The sequence below is a fragment of the Leptonychotes weddellii genome, chromosome 15 (assembly GCF_054177405.1).
Source record: "Leptonychotes weddellii isolate Sample4059 chromosome 15, ASM5417740v2, whole genome shotgun sequence".
Taxonomy (NCBI): Eukaryota; Metazoa; Chordata; class Mammalia; order Carnivora; family Phocidae; genus Leptonychotes; species Leptonychotes weddellii.
Genome location: NC_138383.1, coordinates 47,369,099 through 47,389,980, shown reverse-complemented (window position 1 = coordinate 47,389,980; position 20,882 = coordinate 47,369,099). Strand labels below are relative to the sequence as shown.

The following is a 20,882-nucleotide window of genomic DNA, read 5'->3' as shown; positions in this document are numbered from 1 at the left end:
AGCTCCTCAGAGGCAGGGACGACTGTCATATCCCTGGTACCCATTTCTGTACAGACACACACTTGGTTCTCAGTAGAATTGGTTGAATGCATTTGGGGGTGCACTAACTACCTTTGTATTCCTTCAGAGAACATTTGCCTTCTGTTAACATTGGTTCACTGACCACACTCATCTGATTGCACAGTTAGGAGCTTCACAAGCGTTGAAGAAATGAATTAGTTCTCATAGCACTACAGAACTTGTAATTAAGAGAGACATGTATTTTTAGATTGGAAAATTCTCTGCAGATTTTATTGCCTTGATGTTACAGTGACATGTGACAGTGACAAAGAACTTCACATTTTGCACATTTCTTTCGTCACCTTTCAGCATAAGAATGGATTACTCTTCACTTATGACTTTCGTGTGAACCTCCCGGCTCTTCACCCGCAGCTTGTTGACCTGGGACTCAGCAATGTCAGCCCGTTCCTCGGCCTCCTCCAGCTCGTGCTGGATCTTGCGAAACTTGGCAAGGTTGACATTGGATTGTTCCTCCTGAGAAAAATTTCAGAGAACGAGAAAATTTGACATTTTCTGATTCTTACTGCCTTTGTTACTAGGAGCAGCTACTGGATTTAATTCATACATGAGAAAGCAAAATGTTCTGTTATTTGGTCATGTACTTATTTGGGGGCAAGGCATCCCACTAGTTGCCTCTGAACGTGTGGGCTCACAATGCCCCCTGCTCGGTCTCTCTCACTTGATTCTCTTCCTGGCAAACTTAAGATGCTACAATGACAACAGGGAGATCAGAGTAGCAGGAATCTGAATCTTTAAAAAGTAGACATGGTGATAGTATTGGGTGCAGAGAACCTTAAGGAAAGTTTGTGATGAGAAAGATGATAAGATGGGAAAGGAGCCAAATGAAAAAGAAATATTCTGATGGATTTATTGTGAAGTCATTGAACAAAGCTTAGACTTCAGAGCCCTCATTAGCACAGCCCCTGTGAGTGCTGGAGATTGCTGGGAGTGGTGGAGTGTTCTAGATAGGGAAGTGAGTTGTAACCAAAAAACATTTCTGTACTAACATGTCTGGAAAATTGCTTAAAGAGTTCTCAGAAGAAATGCACTTGAATCTCTAAGGCTCCAGTAATTACTGGTAAAATTTTTTCATTCCAAATATTCATTTTCATACCTAATTTTGTACTCTTTTGCCTTAAAGAAAGGCTCTTAAATTCTATAAACTTCAGGCTCCACAAAGGCCTAAAGTTCAGGCCTTCTCCTGAACTTTTCTCTCTCATTATGAAGCTACTCACAGCCTCTTCAGCTTGTCTCTTATAAGCTTTAACTTTTGTTTGTAATTTGTCCACCAAGTCCTGCAGCCTAAGAACGTTCTTGCGATCCTCCTCAGTCTGAAATGAAAGAGGTAGCAAATAGTGTTATTTGAAAACGACTCATTATTTTTATTTTCTTGAGAGAGCAGCAGGCCTGAGAAATACAGAAAGGCGGGTCACCTGGTAAGTGAGTTCCTTCACTCTCCTCTCATGTTTGCGAAGACCCTTGACAGCCTCGACGTTGCGCTTCTGTTCACTTTCAACCTCATTTTCAAGTTCCCTCACCTGGAAAAGAACAAAGGCTTTTAGCACTTTGGCTGTAAGTAGCTGTATGAGCAGGTTGGGAATTGAATGAAGTGATGGGGACCCACCCTGGCCTCCAGTTTCTGGATCTGCTTCTTCCCACCCTTCAGAGCCAGCTGCTCAGCCTCGTCCAGACGGTGCTGCAGGTCCTTCACAGTCTGCTCTAGGTTCTTCTTCATGCGCTCCAGGTGGGCGCTGGTGTCCTGCTCCTTCTTCAGCTCCTCGGCCATCATGGCTGCCTGATGAGCAGTAAAACAAAACCAGATGAGAGAGCTGAGCTAGCACATCAGGATTCAAGTTTGACCAGGACCGTGTTGCCCTCTGCTCACATCAGTGATGGCCTTCTTGGCCTTCTCCTCTGCATTGCGGGCTTCCTGGACAATGTCATCCATCTCTCCCTGGATCTGGGAAATGTCTGTCTCCAGCTTCTTCTTGGTGTTGATCAGGCTTGTGTTCTGTTTCAAATTAATAAAAAAAGAAAGGGAAGCACATTTAATTATATTCTGTTTACATTGTCATTTTGACTAGTGTATACAGGCAAAAATTCTTGATCCAGGAAAAATTCAGAATAAACACCAAATCAAAAGTTGACTCTTGAGTTATGCCCTCTCTTCTTTTTATCCATACTTCTGTTAATGAACATTATCTGAAATTCTTCCAGGTAAAATTTGATTTTTGGTATCAGAGATGTTCAACTATTATCAGTGGCTGTTTGTAAGCATGAAGCACAACCCTGACCCCCCAAAAAATTTAAAGTGCTGTACCATGTAGCGCCACACAGCTCATGGAAAATGGATTATTAATTTTTAGTTCATTCATGTTTGGTTAGCTTTATATTTAAAGAGCGTAAGTAGCATCATTATCAGTACAAAAATGAACCAAGAATATGTTATGTTTTGGAAAGTTGATAGTATGAAATATTTAATTCAAGGGTACTAAAAATGAGTAAGAAAAATGTATTTTAATTTGAATTTAAAAGTGTTTGTAGTATGTGATTTTAACATTTCCATGATGGCTATTTCCTTATATTGCAATTTTTAAAAAGTATGTAATAATGTATGTTTATTGTAAAAAATAGAATATACAAATTAACAAAATAAGAGGTAAGGAATAATTATTGTACTCTCAGTACACAGAGATAACCATTGATAACACTTTGTTTATCCTTCTGGATGTTTCCTATATATTTTCAACAAAAATGATCATGCTTTATATATTATTTTTAAGTTGCGCTTTTCATGTATTATGAACATCTTTTCATGGCAATAAGTGCATACTATAATGGGTGCTTATTAGCCTTGTGAGGCTACACCACCATTTATTTTAGCACATGCATTATAAACAACAAATGCTGAGTAGCAGTAATGATGGCCTCTGTGAATTTGAATTGAAGAGCTTCTTTCATGTAGTTAGCTTCATGTGCATACACGATACATAAAAATAACTTGGTGGCTTATTCTTTTTCCTCTGTTTACTTGCTTATTGATTTGTAGCTTAGAGTTGCAAAAGACAAGATGGCCACTAATGTCACATATATGGTTATTAATAGAAGGCCTTCTGCTTTTTAAAAAAAGTTTCTAGAACTCTAAATTTTTTCACATCAACATGATTATGTCAGCCCATAAATATACCCGTGAACTGGCTAGACCCTAGTACTTCTTAGTAATACACATTTTCCAGAACTTCAGGAAGGGATCCTTGCCAAGGTTTTCCCCTCAAATTATCTTCAACTTCAGGGAATCCATTTGCTCAACCAGAGTCCTGAACCTCACCTGGGTGTGCAAGAGTTGCACACGCTCACTGGCATCCAGAAGCTCTTGCTCTGCCACCTTCCTGCTCCTCTCGGTCTGCTCCAAGGATGCCCTTAGCTCTTCAGTCTCAGCGTGCAGCAGGTTGGCTCTGCGCTCCACCATGGCCAGCTGTTCTTTAAGGTCATCTTGGCCTCTGATGGCATCGTCCAAATGTAGCTGAGTGTCCTACACAGAAAGAGGCAAAGACTCTTACTCATGCTTCCATTAAAGCGAGTACACATTTCGGTCATGTACACACTTTGTTCTCAATAACTTAGAGTATGATTAGGGAGGGAAAATCTGCAAGTCCCTTTAAAGACAAATTCTTTGTAGCCTAGGATAGTAGGTCTCCTCAAAAGAACAGGATGTTATATTTTAGATTTTAAATCATAAAAAAATAACCATGGCTAAAGCTATAAAATACTGGATCAAGAAAGCATCCTCAGAGATGAGCTGGTCTAATGATGTTGTTTTACATATATTAAACAAGTATAGATATGTATATTTAAAAATGTATGTATATATATTTATATATATCATACAAATGAATTTCATATAAATGAAGTGATTTGTGCAGTGTCTTCAGTTGACAAGGTGAACTTTTAGACTTTCCAGATGTAAGCTGTTCTTTGGCTGTGTATGTATAATTTTCAACTGATTACCATGTTATTTAGATTTATGGCATATAAATTACAGTTAACACCCAGACTGCATGACACCATGTGTGTTTATCCCGGTGTACCTTCAGTATTCCTTGTGTGTTTCTAAGATTCTTTATTGTCTCTGCAGCCTGGCGGTTGGCATGGTTCAGCTGGATTTCCATCTCATTGAGGTCTCCCTCCATCTTCTTCTTGATCCTTAGGGCATCATTCCTGCTCCTGATCTCAGCATCCAGGGTGCTCTGCATTGACTCCACCACCCTGATGTGGTTTCTCTTTAGCTGATCGATTTCTTCATCTTTTTCAGCAATTTTCCGGTCAATCTCAGATTTCACCTGGTTTAACTCAAGCTGGATGCGAAGGATTTTGCCTTCTTCGTGCTCAAGAGATCCCTTTTTAAAAAGCAACACTTAGGTTACTCTTGGCTTTTGATCCTCTCGGGATCTTCCTGGTGTAATCTGAAACTGGCCCCTGTACTTGGAGGGCAGTGAGAAGACCAAAGGAAGAGGCAGGCCATTCCAGCTTGGTGGTGGCAGCTTAATAATAGCAAAGGGAACTTACGTGAGAGGCTAGTTTTGGGTGGCGGGAAGATGAATGGATCCCACATCTGCCCACCAAATTTTAAAAGTTTACAAAGAGACCCTAGGTAGATTTAGTCACATATACCATGTAGGTGCTCTTAACACCAAACCACTGTCTCAAGGCTATGTCTTTGGAGCAGCCTCTGGGAGCAGGAAGGGCAAGCGGAACCCACATTCCTAGGATAGGGGAACAGTCAGTCCGCAGTCACGTCTTTTGATGGTGTTTTCCTGGTAGTCACCTAGAGAGCTTGTTGTTTGTTTTGCACAATGTGATGCTTTCTTGAAGAAGGCATTCAGAAAACCACAAACTTTCATACATCTTAATTTAGCCTCTTCGTTCTGCCTTCCCAAGGAACAATGCAGTATTTCTCACTGAATTAAGGAGTTATCCCCAGTAGCTTTGCAGCATGATAGCTGCTCTCAGTCGGTATTAATTTTTCAGTTTGTTTATAATGCATAATTGGGCAAATGGAACATGTACCTCTGCTTCCTCCAGAGCAGCCTGCAGTTCACTCTTCTCTTGATCTATCTGTTTCTTCACTTTCTCCAATTCATGGATATGCTTTCCCCCCTCTGCAATCTGCTCTGTCAGGTCTGAAATCTCCTCTATAGTTAATAATAAAATATCACATTCAGTTGAGAAAAATGAAAACTTGAAAAGATGTCTCCCCACCACTTTTGAAGTAGAATGGTTACAAAGACTCACGCTGTAAGTTCTTGTTCTCTCGCTTCAGGGTTTCAAGGTGATCCAGGGATTCCTCATAGGCATTCTTGACCTTGAACAGCTCAGTGCTGAGTGTGCGGGCCTCCTTCTGGGAGGCCTCAAGTTCAGCCTGAGTTTCCTCATACTTCTGTTTCCGCTCTGCCAGGACCTGGAAGTACATCAGAACTAAGCCTCTGTGATCAGGAATCAGGCCACTTTCCCCCAGGAAGCCAGACATTGTGGGCCACCTTGTCAAAGTTCCTCTGCTTCTTGTCCAGGGCGGCGCAGGCGGTGTTAGATCTCTCCACGTCCAGCATGAGGTCCTCCACCTCATTCTGGAGCCGCTGCTTCGTCTTTTCTAGAGAAGCACATTTGGAATTCACGGCCTCCACATGTTCCTCAGCATCCTGCAGACGCTGGGCCAGCTTCTTCCTGAAATGTTGGTCAGTGCGAGTGACCAAGAGCAGATTCAGAGCTATGACAGTGAACTTTATAAAGCTGCTGACTAGGAAAGCATATCTTCCGCAAGATTCTTTGCTTCTCTGTCCACAAATTGTTTAGGTTTTCTAAAATGTCTTATCAGTACCCATTTTCCCTAGTGAATTCTTATCTTTATGTCAGGGGTTGTTAAACATATTCATGAGGTCTTTTTGTATGCGTGGTGGCGGTGGTGTATGCATTATGAGAGAGAGAGAATGAATGAGCCTATCTGATTATACAGTGGTGGAAACCACCATCTTCTCCTTGCAGACAGTCAGGTCCACTGAAGAATGTGCCAAGACCATAGCCCTCCCTGCATCACCTGAGGGAGCAGCACGTGACAGCCGTGAACCGGAGGCGTATTGTCAAAGCATGCTAGCACTGGATAGTGTCGTTAAGCATTTTTTAACATGGTCCTCTTCATAAATGAAACTGCGGCCCAAAGTGATGCATACGAGGTCATATGATTATGATTAATCACTAACTTTCTGGGTCTGATGCCCCAGACAGCAAATGTTATTCCAGAATTATATTTCCCAAATACCCTCCAAAGTCTTACTGCTTCCTTCACCAGCTCACACTGGAGTGTTCCCTCTGCAAATGCTCGCCAAACCTCCTCATTCTGTTTAATTCTAGCAACTACTGACATAAATGCAATTTAGAGAAGCTTCCTTCACTGGGAACATAATGATTATTTCCCTTCCATGTGTCACTCCCATGAGTTGTATTCCATAAGAAGTGTGTGTAATTAGTGAATCAGTTTATTGATACTGGTTGTTAGTTAAATGACAGAGTATGATAGTCTTATTTTGAACTTCTAGATAGGGATAAACTGATTATTGTTAATTATAATATTCATAATAATATACCACTATCTCCATTTTTCCTTATATTGAAGGAAATTAATTCTACTTAATTCATAAAGGGTATGCTGATAATTTTAATTCATTTTGGTGGAAAGAAATTTAAGATATTTTTGTAATAGACCAAAATGTGGGGAGAGCTGTGGTCTTGGCCCATTCTTCAGTGGAGGTGACTGGTCTGTAAGGAGAAGATGGTGGTTTCCACCACTGTATAATCAGATAGGCTGAAATATTCCTCCTATCTTCATGCCTGAAATATTATTATTTTTTTATTATTTTTCCTTCACTGCCCTTAAACTTTTCTTTCTGCCTCTATCATTAAGAGCCCATACTTGGCCTCCTCTAGCTCCTCTGTGCGCTGGATGGCGTCCGTCTCATATTTGGTCCTCCACTGGGCCACCTCGCTGTTGGCCTTGGACAGCGCCCTCTGCAGCTCAGCCTTGCCCTCCTGCTCCTCCTCATACTGTTCCCGCAGCAGGTCACAGTCATGGCGGGAAGACTGCAGGGCGTGGGCCAGGGCGTTCTTGGCCTGGACCAACCAAAAAGTGTGCATTGTACATTTATGTTCTGGTCATTGATATTCTGTAAGTGAAGTTCAATAGTGTGTCACGCTACAAAGTTCAAGTGATTGAAAGTCTCAATTAGAGAATTCTCACCTGAGACTCCTCTTCCAGCTGCCTCTTTAATTCCTCAATCTGTTGTGTAAATGCTTGTTTGCCTCGTGATAGCTGAGACACCAGAGCTTCTGTCTCATCTAGCTGTCGTGAAGATTCACCTGTGAAAGACAAAACGTGAATGATTTAGTTCTGCCATCTAGATGACTAATTTAAAGAATACGATAACATTAGAACTCTTTTTACTCCATGATGAAAAGAATAGCTCAAAAACTTTGATGTGGTTGAGAAGGTTATTTCTTGCTTTTTCAAAAATGTGAGCTTTTGGGGCACCTGGGTGGCTCAGTTGTTAAGCGTCTGTCTTCGGCTCCGGTCATGATCCCGGGGTCCTGGGATCGGTCCCCCATTGGGCTCTCTGCTCAGCAGGAAGCCTGCTTCTCCCTCTCCCACTCCCCCTGCTTGTGTTCCTGCTCTCGCTATCTCTGTGTCAAATAAATAAATAAATTAAAAAAAATGTGAGCTTTCTTTGAATTTTAAGGCCTGTCTTTCTTTTTTCTTTCTTTCTTTCTTTCTTTCTTTCTTTCTTTCTTTCTTTCTTTCTTTCTTTCTTTCTTTTCTTCTTTTCTTTCTTATGCTGAGGCAGCAAAAAATTTCCTCAGCCCAGGGAGCTTAATTTTCTTCCAGTTATAGCTTATAATCATCCCTTTTTACCTTCTCTCAATAAAAAGAAGAAAGAATGACGAATGATAAATGGGCATGTGTGGCTTAAGAAATGATGGGTGTTAAGAGGTGTTCACAAGTGGAGGCTTGCCTTTCGTTCTTTGGCTCTCTGTGTGTTGGCTCTGTGTGCCCACTGACCTGATTCTGTGTGTAAACGAGCCTTCTGGGCTGACAACTCATTGATGAGGCGTTGTTGTTCCTCTTCCTTCGTTTTCACTTCGCTAAGCTGGTCCTCCAGGGTGCGGCACGTTTTCTCGAGGTTTCCCTGTGGTGGGAAATAGAAAACAGGAGAAGATGATACATTTTTATTTGTAAGTCTGCATTTGGAGATAACTACTTGTGGAAAGGAGCTGAGCTGTATTTACTTTTCTAGCCACTCCGAAGCTCACCACAGTGCCCTGGATATAGAGACACATAATTTGGGCTACATGAACAAATAAATGGTTATGAAAACTGGATTATTGTCTTTGCAAACATGAACATCATTTAAATTCTGCATCATGTGGAGTATGGTTTTTAGATAATTTTTTTTCTGAAATTGCATTCTTTCATAGTCATAGGGATAAAAGTTAACGTGATTTCTACAAGTCAAGTAGGAAGACTGCAATGATTCATTTCAATATGGTGATGCCTAATAGGCATAACAGGAATAATTTTAAAGTGAGATAACATAGCAGCAGTATCCACAATAGCCAAACTATGGAAAGAGCCCAAATATCCATTGACAGATGAATGGATAAAGATGTGGTGTATACACACACACACACACACACACACAATGGAATACTACTCAACCATCAAAAAAATGAAATCTTGCCATTTGCAATGACGTGGATGGAACTAGAGGGTATTATGCCAAGAGAAATAAGTCAGTCAGAGAAAGACAATTACCATATGATCTCACTCCTATGTGGAATTTAAGAAACAAAACAGAGGATCATGGGGGAAGGGAGGGAAAAATAAAACAAGATGAAACCAGAGAGGGAGGCAAACCACAAGAGTCTTAATCATAGGAAATAAACAGGGTTGCTGGAGGGGAGGGGGGTGGAGGGATGAGGTACCTGGGTGACGGGCATTAAAGAGGGCATGTGATGTAATGAGCACTGGGTGTTATATGCAACTGATGAATCACTGACCTACCTCTGAAACTAATAATGCATTATATGTTAATTAATGAATTTAAATTTAAAAAATGAGATAACATTTAAAGTTTGTACAGTTAGATTAGATATATTCATGTATAAACTCTGTAATTTTGAATCGTTGCAAATAAAATGAAAAGGGGACAAGTTCACAAAAACCTTGGCTTTGGAGACAGTCTCCATGTTACTGGCGAGGTCATCGATCTCCATCTTCAGCTCGCTCTTCTCCTTCTCCAGCTTCTGCTTGACCCTCTGCAGGTTGTCTATCTGCTCCCCGAGCTCGGCCACGCTGTCCGCGTGCTTCTTTCTCAGGGTGGCCGCCGTGGCTTCGTGCTGCAGGGTGGCCTCCTCCAGGTCCCTGCGCATTTTCTGGAACTCAGCCTCGCGCTTCTTGTTCATCTCGATCTGGGCGGAGGTGGCCCCGCCGGCTTCCTCCAGCCGTTCGCTGATCTCTTCCAGTTCCCGGGAGAGGTCAGAGCGCTGCTTCTCTGCTTTGGCCCGGGAGGCCCGCTCTGCCTCGATTTCCTCCTCCAGCTCCTCGAGGCGGGCCTGGGGGTGACACATCAACGTGAATGCCAACTCATGGCAGATTTTATTCCAGGAATGTGCAGAAGAGGTGGGGGGTCCGACTCACCTGTAACTCCTTGATCTTCTTCTGTAGCTGCATTGCGAGGGCCTGCTCATCTTCAATCTTGCTTTGCAGATTGCTCATTTCAAACTCTTTCCTGTTAGAGGAGCAACACATAAGCTCTCCATCAATCCTCTTACCAGTTTTCTTTCCCATGTATGTTGGAATGTCTTTATACTGCTGTGTTGAGGACATGAGTAGTACCTGTTTTTACAAGTTAGTAACGTACCATTTTCATTAAATAAAAAAGTCAAAGATGTCATTTTTTTTCCTGTGTGCTCTGAAGTAGTATTTTAGAGAGCTTTAAAACATCTGTTTCACCTGAATTGACAGGTAACAAGCAGGTTACTCACTTTTTGAATTTCTCATCGAGTTGCTGCTTGTCATTTTCTACATCCATCGTGGATTCTTGGGCCAACTTTAGGTCTCCCTCTAGTTTCCTCTTGGCTCTTTCTAGCTCCATGCGGAGTTTCTTTTCTTGTTCCAGAGATCCTTCAAGCTAAATATATAGTGGATTTTATTTATTTCAGTCCTAAGGCACTGAGCCATATGTTACTAGCCATCAAAGATACACAGGAGAATTTTTAAAAATACACCAAATAGCATGGGAATTTTAATTATTATTTGCAAAGCCACAGTGAAAGGCTTCTGAGCATTATTGACAGTTGCATGTCATAACTGTTTATTTTATATTGAGAGGAAATACTGTGTTTTTCACACTTACGTCATCTACTTGCTGCTCTAGTTTGGTTTTAGCTTTGGTCAGGGTGTTGACTTTGTCTTCTTCTGCCTGCAGGTCATCCAGGGTCTGCTGATGGGCCTCTTGGAGGGCCTTCTTTTCCTTGGTTAGCTTTGCGATGGTTTCATCCAGGCCTGCCATCTCTTCTGTGAGGTTTTTCACCTTAGATTTGAGCAGATTATAGAAATGTTAATGATATGCGTCATCTTGATGAGAAACAAGCTTAGGACAGTGTCGGCCTGAGATGGAAAATGGAGATAAGCTAAGCCAGGCCCACTTCACTGAAAAGTATGGGGGATAAAGGTCAAGGTAAATAGAAATAGTGACGACTAAAGAGATGACATAAATATGACAGTATTTTCCTTTCATAATTCAGTAACTTTAGGATTAAACTTTTAATTAAAATACTTCAGTAACAATTTAGTCACTTGTAAACACTCTAAAATGGATCATGATTGTACCTTGTTCTCTGTGGCATGCTTCTCCTTTTCAACCTTGGCCAGGGTCAGCTCAAGGTCGTCAATGTCTTTCTTGAGCTCTGAACACTCGTCCTCCAGTTTCCTCTTCTTGGCCGTCAGCTCGGCGTTGATCTCCTCCTCATCCTCTGCTCTCTCAGTCACCTCCTTGATCTTGGCCTCCAGCTGGATTTTGGTTTTGATCAGCTGGTCACACCTTTCCTCTGCATCAGCCAAGCCATCTGCTTCCTAAGGGAAGAAATGAAACAGTTTAATTTGTCTAAGCTATATCTGCAAACACACTGTAATTTATTTATTTTATTTATTTTTTTAAATTTTATTTATTCATTTGAGACACAGAGATACAGAGAGAGAGAGAGCATGAGCAGGGGGGGAGACAGAGGGAGAGGGAGAAGCAGGCTCCCCGCTGAGCCAGGAGCCCGACGTGGGGCTCGATCCCAGGACCCCGGAATCATGACCTGAGCCGAAGGCAGATGCTTAACCATCTGAGCCACCCAGGCGCCCCCACACTGTAATTTATTAAAAGGTGGATACTTCAATAACTCAACCAGTTTGGTCAACACATATGCCAACTTTTAACAGTCTACTGGACAAATTGTTAGTAATTTTAATGTACTGATTATAATAACATATTTCCTCTAGCTGTCCCTGTGTGGAATGTCAGATCAGGGAAACTAGCCTTTTGGCAAAATCTGCCTCTGTGCTACTTTGGAAAAATCACTTGTTAATTCTAGGACTCTGTTTCCTCACATTCGAGGGGGTTGGTTAATTTAGCGTTTTCCCTGACCTGGTAAGAACAACATAACTTCTATTTATGTACACAAATATTCACTAAGGAAAGGACAGTCTCATCTAAGAGAAGGGTCTATAAAGGAAAGAAAATGTCCATGGACATCTTTATGACTGTGCTCACTGATGACCATACTGTGTATGAATGTGCATATGAACATACACAGCATAATTGGTGACTTCGCATCTATTGCTTTTTTAGGTCTGAGTCTTAGTATTTTTGAACGACAAACAATTACAGCACCTGTTTTAGTGGAAACCATTCATTCAAAAACCTTAAGTTAAAACTTTTTCATATCCACTCCCACAGTGTCTGGAGGATAAGAAGTGGCTGAGCTGTGCAGTGGATGACACTCACAGATTGAACTTGGAGCTGCAGGTCATTTTTCTCTTGCATCAGAGCTACCATCTTCTCTTCAAGCTCTTTCCTTTTTGCCTCTGACTTAGCCAGTTCTTCCTTGGTCTTCTCAAACTCTTCCTTCATGTTGGCCATCTCCTTTTCTGTCTCCGCGCTCTTGAGAAGTGGCTTGATCTTGAAATATAGCTTCATCCAGGGCCAGTGTTTGACGTTCATGAAAGCACGGACGTTGTACTGGATGCAGAAGATGGACTCTCTGTAGGAAAGAATAAAGATGCAAATAAGGAACAATGTGGACAGTGACCATCACTCAAAAGAAGCAAAATGACTGTATCAGATTCAGCCATGAAAATGCAGAGAACAAGGACTTGGACTTGGTCCCTCACCTCCTCTCCATCATCTTCTTGAATTCCACCCTCATCAGGTACCCTCTGCACACAGCTTGGGTGCGTGTGATGAGTTGAGCCAGCTTTTCATCTCGCATCTCCTCTAGAGTTCCCAACAGGCCAGCTTTAAAGAAAACCTTGCCAAAGAACAAGCTAAATATGTTATTTTCACTCATGAGAAAGTCCAAAGGTGATGAAATTATTATAGAGATTTAGGTTGATGGTACCTTGGTATGACCGAATTTGTACTGGGTGTGGTCGACGTCAATAGACCCTAGAAGTTTCTCAGAAGCCTTCTTACTGTCAATGAACTGACCCTCTGGGATAGCACTCGCATTTAGAACCTTGTATCTATCAGAATACAAAGAATATAAACGCATGGTTTTCCTTCTTACTAGAACTGTTAGTAGCTATCATTGAAAAAATGATAGACTGAGTTTTGGAGAAAAAAAATTCCATTAAAATAATCCAGCAGTGCTTTAGGTGAACCTTGGGAAAATATGTTTAAAAACTTATGGTAATATAAAGCAAGCCTTCGTTCTTTGTTTTTTTTAATTAAATTTTTTTTATTATGTTAATCACCATACATTACATCATTAGTTTTTGATGTAGTGTTCCATGATTCATTATTTGCGGATAACACCCAGTGCTCCATGCAGAACGTGCCCTCTTTAATACCTATCACCAGGTTAACCAATCCTCCCACCCCCCTCCCCTCTAGAACCCTCAGTTTGTTTTTCAGAGTCCATCGTCTCTCACGGTTGATCTCCCCCTCCGATCTCCCCCCCTTCATTCTTCCCCTCCTGCTATCTTCTTCTTCTTTTTCTTTTTTTTTTTTTTTAACATATAATGTATTATTTGTTTCAGAGGTACAGATCTTTTATGATCACCTTTCAAATAATTGCATTTCAGTTTTCAAGAAAGAGTTAAAAGATGTTTGAATTGTGTGAGGATACTGCTCTAGGCTAGCACATTGAAAGGGAGGAATAATGAGACACAAACCTCTGTTTGAAGTCTGCATAAAGGATCCTGCTTGGGAACCCCTTCCTGCAGATGCGGATCCCTTCCAGCACACCGTTACACCGCAGCTGGTGCAGGACAAGTTCATGCTCCATGGCCCCTAAGAGGAAGAATACGCATGCCTTATTTCATGGTCTAAAGCAAACACACTGGAGCTTGTTTAGATACCAGAAGTGTCTTACCTGGAGTCTTGGTTTCATTGGGGATGATACACCGTACAAAGTGGGGGTGAGTGCTCTTCAAGTTGGTCATCAGCTTATTTAAATTCTCCTGTAAACCATATGAAAAGTTTTGAAGTCATTCTTCTGTTGCATGAGAGTCCCTGTCAGTGATCTGTAGTGAATGTGCCCCATTTCACGAATAAAGTAAATGTAACTGACTACAGTGGTTACTTTTAAGAGAAGGTTTGATTTCATGTGAAATGTGTTCCACTTTAGATCTTTTAGATTTGGAGTTTTAAGGGTAACTGGTTCATTTATTATAAAGTTTGAACCCACATTATGGGTTTTCTTCTTGTTAAATTTTTCCTAACACGTTTTTCATTTTCCTTTGTACAACATGGCTTTTTTTTTTTTTCCAGTTTCACCATAGATTTCTTTTAAAAAGTTTTTTAAAGTTATGATAATTTAATTTTGTTACAGAAGTAGTCTTTCAGCATTCAAGAATATACTTACTCTGAAAAGGGCTGACACTGTCTGGAAAGAAGAACCCTTCTTCTTGGCACCTTTTTTCCCACCACCGCTTTCTGAAAAATAAAATAGAAAAATTAAAACTATTTGCAGCAGCTTTGAAAGTACTAGCCATAGGTATAAGGACTGCCAAAATTCCTTCTGAAATTTAAATTTGCACTTGTTCACTTGTATCATTCCTGTTTTTCTTTCTGCTGACTATAGATTAGGAAAATAGAAGCATTGGCTCACATTATAGGTATTCAGGAAAACAACAACAGTAAAAGAACTGTGGAGGAAAAGAGTAGATGTGGGGAAGGGATGGGACTCCTCTCCTCCAAATCAGCAGTGTGTCCCCTGAAGGACTTGCCCAGAGACAGAGTAGTACTGCCCCCTTAGTGCACACAGGTCCCAGAGAACAGGCAAAGTTGCATGCTTGCTACCAGGTGCATGAGCCTCTACTAACCTGCAGGGAAGTCCTACGTCCTATTCGCTTGTGCTTCTATGTTACATGTGCATCTGGTCTTAGGGGACTTAGGGGAACAGAATTTAAATTCCTCAAGCACTAGTGCCTTGAAAAAGGATTTCCTCATCTCCAGCTTAGTTGGATCCTCGAAGGAACCAATACTGTTAAAATAGTAGAAATGAGCTGTATGATCTTGAGCAAGTCACTTAACCTCTGAGTCTGTGTTTCCTATTGGTGAAATGAGGCAATGGACAAAAGGATCCACGTGTACTTTTAGCTCTGAAAACTGATGATCGTTAAGACTGTAGCACGCTAATTAAATACACTTCCTTTCATTATCTATATTGGTCAGTATTTTCACTCTGTGAACATACTAATGATATTAAGAATGACCTGCTTCAGCAGTTTGTCCCCCAGCAAAGAGGAGAGCCAGAGTCTTCATTGCAGACTTCTGATAGAGCCCGACCACGGTCTCGTTCAGGGGGTCCTTGTTCTTGTCCAGCCAGCCGGCGATGTTGTAGTCCACGGTGCCGGCATAGTGGACCAGAGAGAAGTGCGCCTCGGCCTTGCCTTTGGCAGGCTTGGGCTTCTGGAAGTTGTTGGACTTCCCAAGGTGCTGCTCATACAGCTTGTTCTTGAAGGAGGTGTCTGTGGCCTTGGGGAACATGCACTCCTCTTCCAGGATAGAGAAGATGCCCATGGGCTGAGAGTAGGAAAAAAGGGTTGATAATAATGAGTTCCTCAGAAAAATATGCTCCAATAGTTTATGTACTTGGTGGAAACCTGAAAATGTTCCAGAAGAAGGGCTGATAAATTAAATAAGCACGATCCTACTTTATTGCCTCTTCTCTGCTACTGAAATGTGAAACAGTCATGTACCATGGACATATGGGAAATAATGTTTGCTAGAAAGACTCAGTTAAAAAAAAAAGTCCATCTGTGTCATTTGGCAAACTTTATGTTCAGAGTATAAAATTAAATTCCAAAAGTACCATTTCAAAGCTGAATTCTTTATCCTGTAAATGTATAGATCTAAATACTTTCTTCCCTCCTGAAAATGTAACTTCCTCACCTCAAATCTAGACATGACAAAAGTATGAAGAGGAGAAAAATTACGGATAATGATTAAAACTGATCCATTCCCAGGAGGAAAGAGTGTCTCATGTTGTATCATTAGAGCTCTTTGTAGTCAGAGCTCTGTTCCCCCCACGGTGGAGTTAAGTGATCATAATTTGGTTTTGCTTAGTAAGCAGATTGACTCCTTTCAGTGACAAGTTTGATAGGAAAGACTGATAGAAAATCCAACATTGAGGATTTTGCTTCAGTCACAAATTGTCTCCCAAAACTATTTCAGTGTTCCTGGAACTGAGTACCGTGTCGTTTTCATGAATAGCAGAGGTAGTATATATCACCAAATTAAAATTGTTTTCCTCAAATTGGGTAGACCTAGTCTGATGTGACACTCTCATCTTTCGTATTTTTATAGAATTTTGGCATGAATGTCTGAAGTTTTCATAGAAGGCAGTTGTGTTTGCTTTTCCTTTCCCACTGCTTAGGGTAGTGCTTACCTATAACCATAAACTTCATTGGTATCCGTAGGTACATGGCAAGTTCCCAATATTACATTTGTAAGTGTTTAATGATTGCTTGATGAGTTTTAACATATTCAACACTAATAGAATTATTGCCCCACTTCCTTGATAAAGGAGAATTCAGGGTTCATTTTCCAGGGATGGACTGTAGAGAGGTTTGGTGTTTATTCAGTAGTTATCAGAGTCTTAATGCCTGCAACAACTGAAGAGCTACCCTTCCAACCTGGAAGACATTTTGACGCATTCTGCCTTGATACCCACGAAGGATGGTCCGTGCACCACACACCGTCATGGAATCACCAGGATCAATGACAGTACTCAGGGGACTAGCGGCAATTTCATTCCTTACTCCCGTGCACGTGAGGGAGAGTGAAGTTATAAGAGGGAGAAACGTGCATCCCTGTGTCTTTGTACATGTTTGTATGCATTGCAGTCATTTCTCTATGAAAAACTATTCATGAGTAACAGCAGGTCACCTGTGACACACCAGACAGCTGATCAGAGTACACCAGTCTGTCATCAAACACCACTGCTTGTTCTTTGAGAATTGGATTGCAGTTAAGCATAAGGAGGCAGACAATTTGTTTTTCATATCCTGAAGGCTTGAAAAGTCATACGGACCTTCTCGATGAGCTCAATGCAGGCAGCCAGGTCCATCCCGAAGTCGATGAACTCCCACTCGATGCCCTCCTTCTTGTACTCCTCCTGCTCCAGCACGAACATGTGGTGGTTGAAGAACTGTTGCAGCTTCTCGTTGGTGAAGTTGATGCACAGCTGCTCCAGGCTGTTGAACTAGGTGTTGCAAATAGCAAGGAGTTTGAGTGAGTCTGGAAAACCCAGTGGGGATTCAGCAAAAGAGACACAAAGAGGAAGGGCCTTAAAAAGACCACTTATTCAAACAACTCACATCAAAGATCTCAAAGCCGGCGATGTCCAAGACCCCGATGAAATACTGTCTGGGCTGCTTGGTGTCTAGCTGCTGGTTGATGCGGGTGACCATCCACAGGAACATCTTCTCGTAGACGGCCTTGGCCAGGGCGCCCACCGCGTTATACACCTTCGTGGACAGAGTAGTGATCGTTGATGCTACAGAAGACATGCTGTGAAGGCCTGGGATGGGTGTCATTCATTAAGGTTGCATACTCACCTGCTGCACAGTCTGGCCTTTGGTGACGTACTCATTGCCGACCTTGACCCTGGGGTAGCAGAGGGCTTTGAGCAGGTCAGCAGAGTTCAGACTCTGGAGATAGGCCGCCTTGTCAGCAACTGCACGAACGAGGTGAGAACAGTGAAGCTGACCACCGCTTATACAATTTAGGGTGTGAAGGGTAATGACAAAGAAAAAAAAAGTTTTGCTTGAAGAGGAATATGTGCAAATGTGACAAAACCATTTGTCACACTAATTTTAGTCTTTTTTTTTTGAGAGGATAATTTGGAATGTAGGGAATCAATGCTCTGTGTGATACTTAAAATATAGCTAAAGTAGACCACAGATAAAAATAATTAGAAAAATTCTAACCTAGAGGAGGGGTGATAGGAAAATGCTGATTTTTTTTTTTTTTTTTTTTTTTTACAGTGCATGTGGGCATGTAAATTATTGACTGGAATAAAAAAGGTCTTAATCAGATCATAAATACTAACTTACAGTAAGTCAGTGAAAATTGGAATGGGCAGAAATCACACCTCCACAAATCTTCTTAGTCATGTAAAACATGAAGCGTGTCATTTCTGTTCTCTAATACTTTTCCCGGTCATCAGATAGGTCCAGAAAGTGTAAACTTGGCCCCTGCCCTTGAGGACCTGATGGTGTCAGCTCTGTCAGCTGGAAGATGTGAGCAGGGAGCGGTACCTTCAGTGCCGTCCGGTTCAGCCTGCTCCTCCCGCTGCTTCTGCTTGAACTTCATGTTCCCGTAATGCATCACGGCTCCCGTGAGCTTGTAGATGGCCGCCTTTTCATCAGTGCTGAAACCCAGGATGTCCACAGCGCTCTGTGGAAAGAGTTGAATTTAAATCATCTCCCAGTTGCCACCATGGCAGATACCCTCAGGACACTGGGGCCTGCCTCCCCTCCTTCTTATGATGTCTTGACTAGCTCTTTGCTGTTTTCAAAAGGCAGTCCTATTCTTCAGCACTTTATTCCACAAAGCAGCATTAGTAGGTATGCACCAGTTTCCCATTGAGTCATGTGGGCAGTGAAGATATTATGTGTCCTGTCCACACTCACCGAGCCAAGACTCAGAGCCTTGGCTTTGGATGCCAAGGACAACACTCTTCCTATTTCTCCACATTAGCCAGGCCTTGCTCCACAGGTTTCTCATCTCATGGGTTTCCTTTGCTTCACAAATCTGTTCCCTCCTTTTCCTCCTATGTTGTCCTAGCCGACTCCTAGCCTGACTCCCTGGATATAACGAATGCAGTTGGGAAGAGGGGAAGAGCAGTGGCCCTTGAGTTTTTCCCTCTCTGATATCAGGTCACAGCTCAGCTGGCCATGAGATGCCTGGCAGTAAACTTCACCTGATCGTTACTTATGCAGGGAAGAGACATTTGTGAAAAGAACGTCTCCTTTTATTGAAATATTGTTGTGTCTTTTTTCTCTATTGGATTTTGATCACCTTCTTAGTTGCCCATTCTAGGCTTTCCAAAGGCTCATGCAGTGGAGGCAGGCATCAGACAAGGAGGGGGAGTTTGCTTATGTAACTCTTTCTCCAGATTATTTACCCCCAGTTCCAGCTCACTGACTCAACCTATTTAAAATGCCTAGACATTAATAAAGTCTTAGAAGAAGACTGCGATGCTTTTTTTTTTTAAACTTCCAACACTAGAGGTTATTTCTCAACTCCCTAACCCTTTTGGACATATGAATAATAATGAGGTAAAGCTGGTAAAAGCTGACATTTATGAGATGAAGGCACACAAATAGTTTATAGACTTTTTGAAAATAATATTTTAAGAGAAGAAGTGTTTTTGTAAGCAACTCCTAATCCTGTCTTGGGAATGTTGGGATATTCCCACTGGTATTAAAGTTAAGAATAATCAAAGAATGTTGACTATTCAGAAATGCAAAAGAAAACATGAAATATGTATAAAGTATATATATAAAGAAAATAAGCCAAAGAGTAATGATCCTTAAAAAAGAAGAGGAGAGAGAAAGAATCTGTAGTTCCAAAAATAAAAGTAAAGGCTCATGGAGGCCAAAAAGAATTTTTGAGGTTAGGGAATCCATTTCTTTAAATGCTGCATAGAGCAGGGAGGGGAATACTGTTAGCCCCCAGAGTGACATTTGAAATAAAATTTGTGTTTACATCTGACTACAGAGGAACTGTGGAAATCATCATGTTCTATTATAAAAAACCTAAAAATATCATAGGTCCTTTCCCCAGGTTATTGGATGTAGGGTCTGACATAAAATAAGAGAAACATCACTATTGGAGTACAAAAATTGATCCAAAGGACTGATGAGGAAAAAACAAAAAAGAGCCAACTAGCCAAGGAATGCTTAAGACTTAACATTTATTACAGACATTTTAAGCTTTCTGATACATAGGGTGGGGGCAGGCATTGAAATATCCTATAATTTTATTGCAAGAGTAAGGAAGCCTGAAAGGCAATATTGCCTATTTGTCGTCTTTCTGCTAATGCTGTTGACTCTATAGAGGGGAGTGTTGTATACTGCAAAATGAATTTGCTTTGTCCTGTTCTGAACCTGTTACTTACATCTGTGGCCATCAGCTCTTCCTGGTCATCAATGCTGGGCACTGTGATTTCGCCTTGACTGACAAAGGCAAAGTCATATGGGTTGGTGGTGATCAGAAGCATTTCTGTACACATGAAAGAGAACAAATATAGACAATTACTTTGGTTATCAAAAACATTTTAGAGGGACTTCTTAGAAAAAAGGGCTTTTATTCTTCTTTAGTAGAAAAAAATCACAGATACTTCTTACCAATAAGCTCTGGTTTCTTGTTGGACATAATTTGATAAAATATGTGGTAGCTTCTTTCAGCCTTTAGCTGGAATGTAACGCGGGACTTCTCCAGCAGATCTAGAAAGTCAGATTGAGCACACTTAAAAAAAAAAGGCCACAATGGAAAATTAAGCATTTGAAAAGTTCACACAACATAGATAACAAGATTTTCAGTATATTACTCCAAAGAAAAATATTTTTAATCACTAATACTCATTAACTTACATGTTTCAATATCTGCAGAAGCCAGTTTGCCTGTTGCACCAAAGTGGATCCTGATGAATTTACCCTTAAAAAGGCGAAGGAAGACTTTTTGTACATATTCAAAGGCAGACAGATATTTTCTTTAGCTATGGACCAAGCGGATGGGAAAGATACTGATACCACATGGCACAGAAGTGTCCATGCTGATCCTTAGGAAAGAAAGACCAAGAGACTTACAAAGCGAGAGGAGTTGTCATTCCTCACAGTCTTGGCATTGCCAAAGGCCTCCAGTAGGGGGTTGGCGCTGATGATTTGATCTTCAAGGGTCCCCTGCAAAGGCAAGAGCGGTCCTCACCTCTGGGGCTCCAGACTTCCCAAGAACCGTGAGAGTCTTGAGTCTGGCCCCAGACCCACCTGCATTTTG

General features: G+C 41.4%; 1 protein-coding gene across 1 annotated transcript in view; it reads right to left on the bottom strand.

The window, feature by feature from the left end:
* Nucleotides 1-284: 284 nt before the first annotated feature.
* The window catches only part of LOC102729270 (myosin-4), a 23,280-nt gene continuing 2,682 nt past the window's right edge, over nt 285-20,882 (bottom strand). The window contains exons 6-38 of the mRNA XM_081806006.1: nt 20,696-20,798; nt 20,480-20,543; nt 20,234-20,332; nt 20,005-20,108; nt 18,140-18,278; nt 17,438-17,556; nt 17,198-17,347; nt 16,912-17,082; nt 15,092-15,401; nt 14,239-14,309; nt 13,747-13,834; nt 13,547-13,664; nt 12,772-12,895; nt 12,545-12,681; nt 12,159-12,414; nt 10,997-11,239; nt 10,521-10,697; nt 10,150-10,295; nt 9,803-9,893; nt 9,328-9,717; nt 8,165-8,291; nt 7,349-7,467; nt 7,025-7,221; nt 5,598-5,781; nt 5,353-5,518; nt 5,128-5,252; nt 4,149-4,457; nt 3,389-3,592; nt 1,946-2,071; nt 1,685-1,855; nt 1,494-1,598; nt 1,296-1,391; nt 285-534 (exon numbers count right to left, since the gene is read on the bottom strand). Of these exons, the coding sequence (XP_081662132.1) occupies nt 382-534; nt 1,296-1,391; nt 1,494-1,598; nt 1,685-1,855; nt 1,946-2,071; nt 3,389-3,592; nt 4,149-4,457; nt 5,128-5,252; nt 5,353-5,518; nt 5,598-5,781; nt 7,025-7,221; nt 7,349-7,467; nt 8,165-8,291; nt 9,328-9,717; nt 9,803-9,893; nt 10,150-10,295; nt 10,521-10,697; nt 10,997-11,239; nt 12,159-12,414; nt 12,545-12,681; nt 12,772-12,895; nt 13,547-13,664; nt 13,747-13,834; nt 14,239-14,309; nt 15,092-15,401; nt 16,912-17,082; nt 17,198-17,347; nt 17,438-17,556; nt 18,140-18,278; nt 20,005-20,108; nt 20,234-20,332; nt 20,480-20,543; nt 20,696-20,798 (5,182 nt within the window). The 3' untranslated portion in view covers nt 285-381. The remainder of the gene's footprint in view (nt 535-1,295; nt 1,392-1,493; nt 1,599-1,684; nt 1,856-1,945; nt 2,072-3,388; nt 3,593-4,148; nt 4,458-5,127; nt 5,253-5,352; nt 5,519-5,597; nt 5,782-7,024; nt 7,222-7,348; nt 7,468-8,164; nt 8,292-9,327; nt 9,718-9,802; nt 9,894-10,149; nt 10,296-10,520; nt 10,698-10,996; nt 11,240-12,158; nt 12,415-12,544; nt 12,682-12,771; nt 12,896-13,546; nt 13,665-13,746; nt 13,835-14,238; nt 14,310-15,091; nt 15,402-16,911; nt 17,083-17,197; nt 17,348-17,437; nt 17,557-18,139; nt 18,279-20,004; nt 20,109-20,233; nt 20,333-20,479; nt 20,544-20,695; nt 20,799-20,882) is intronic.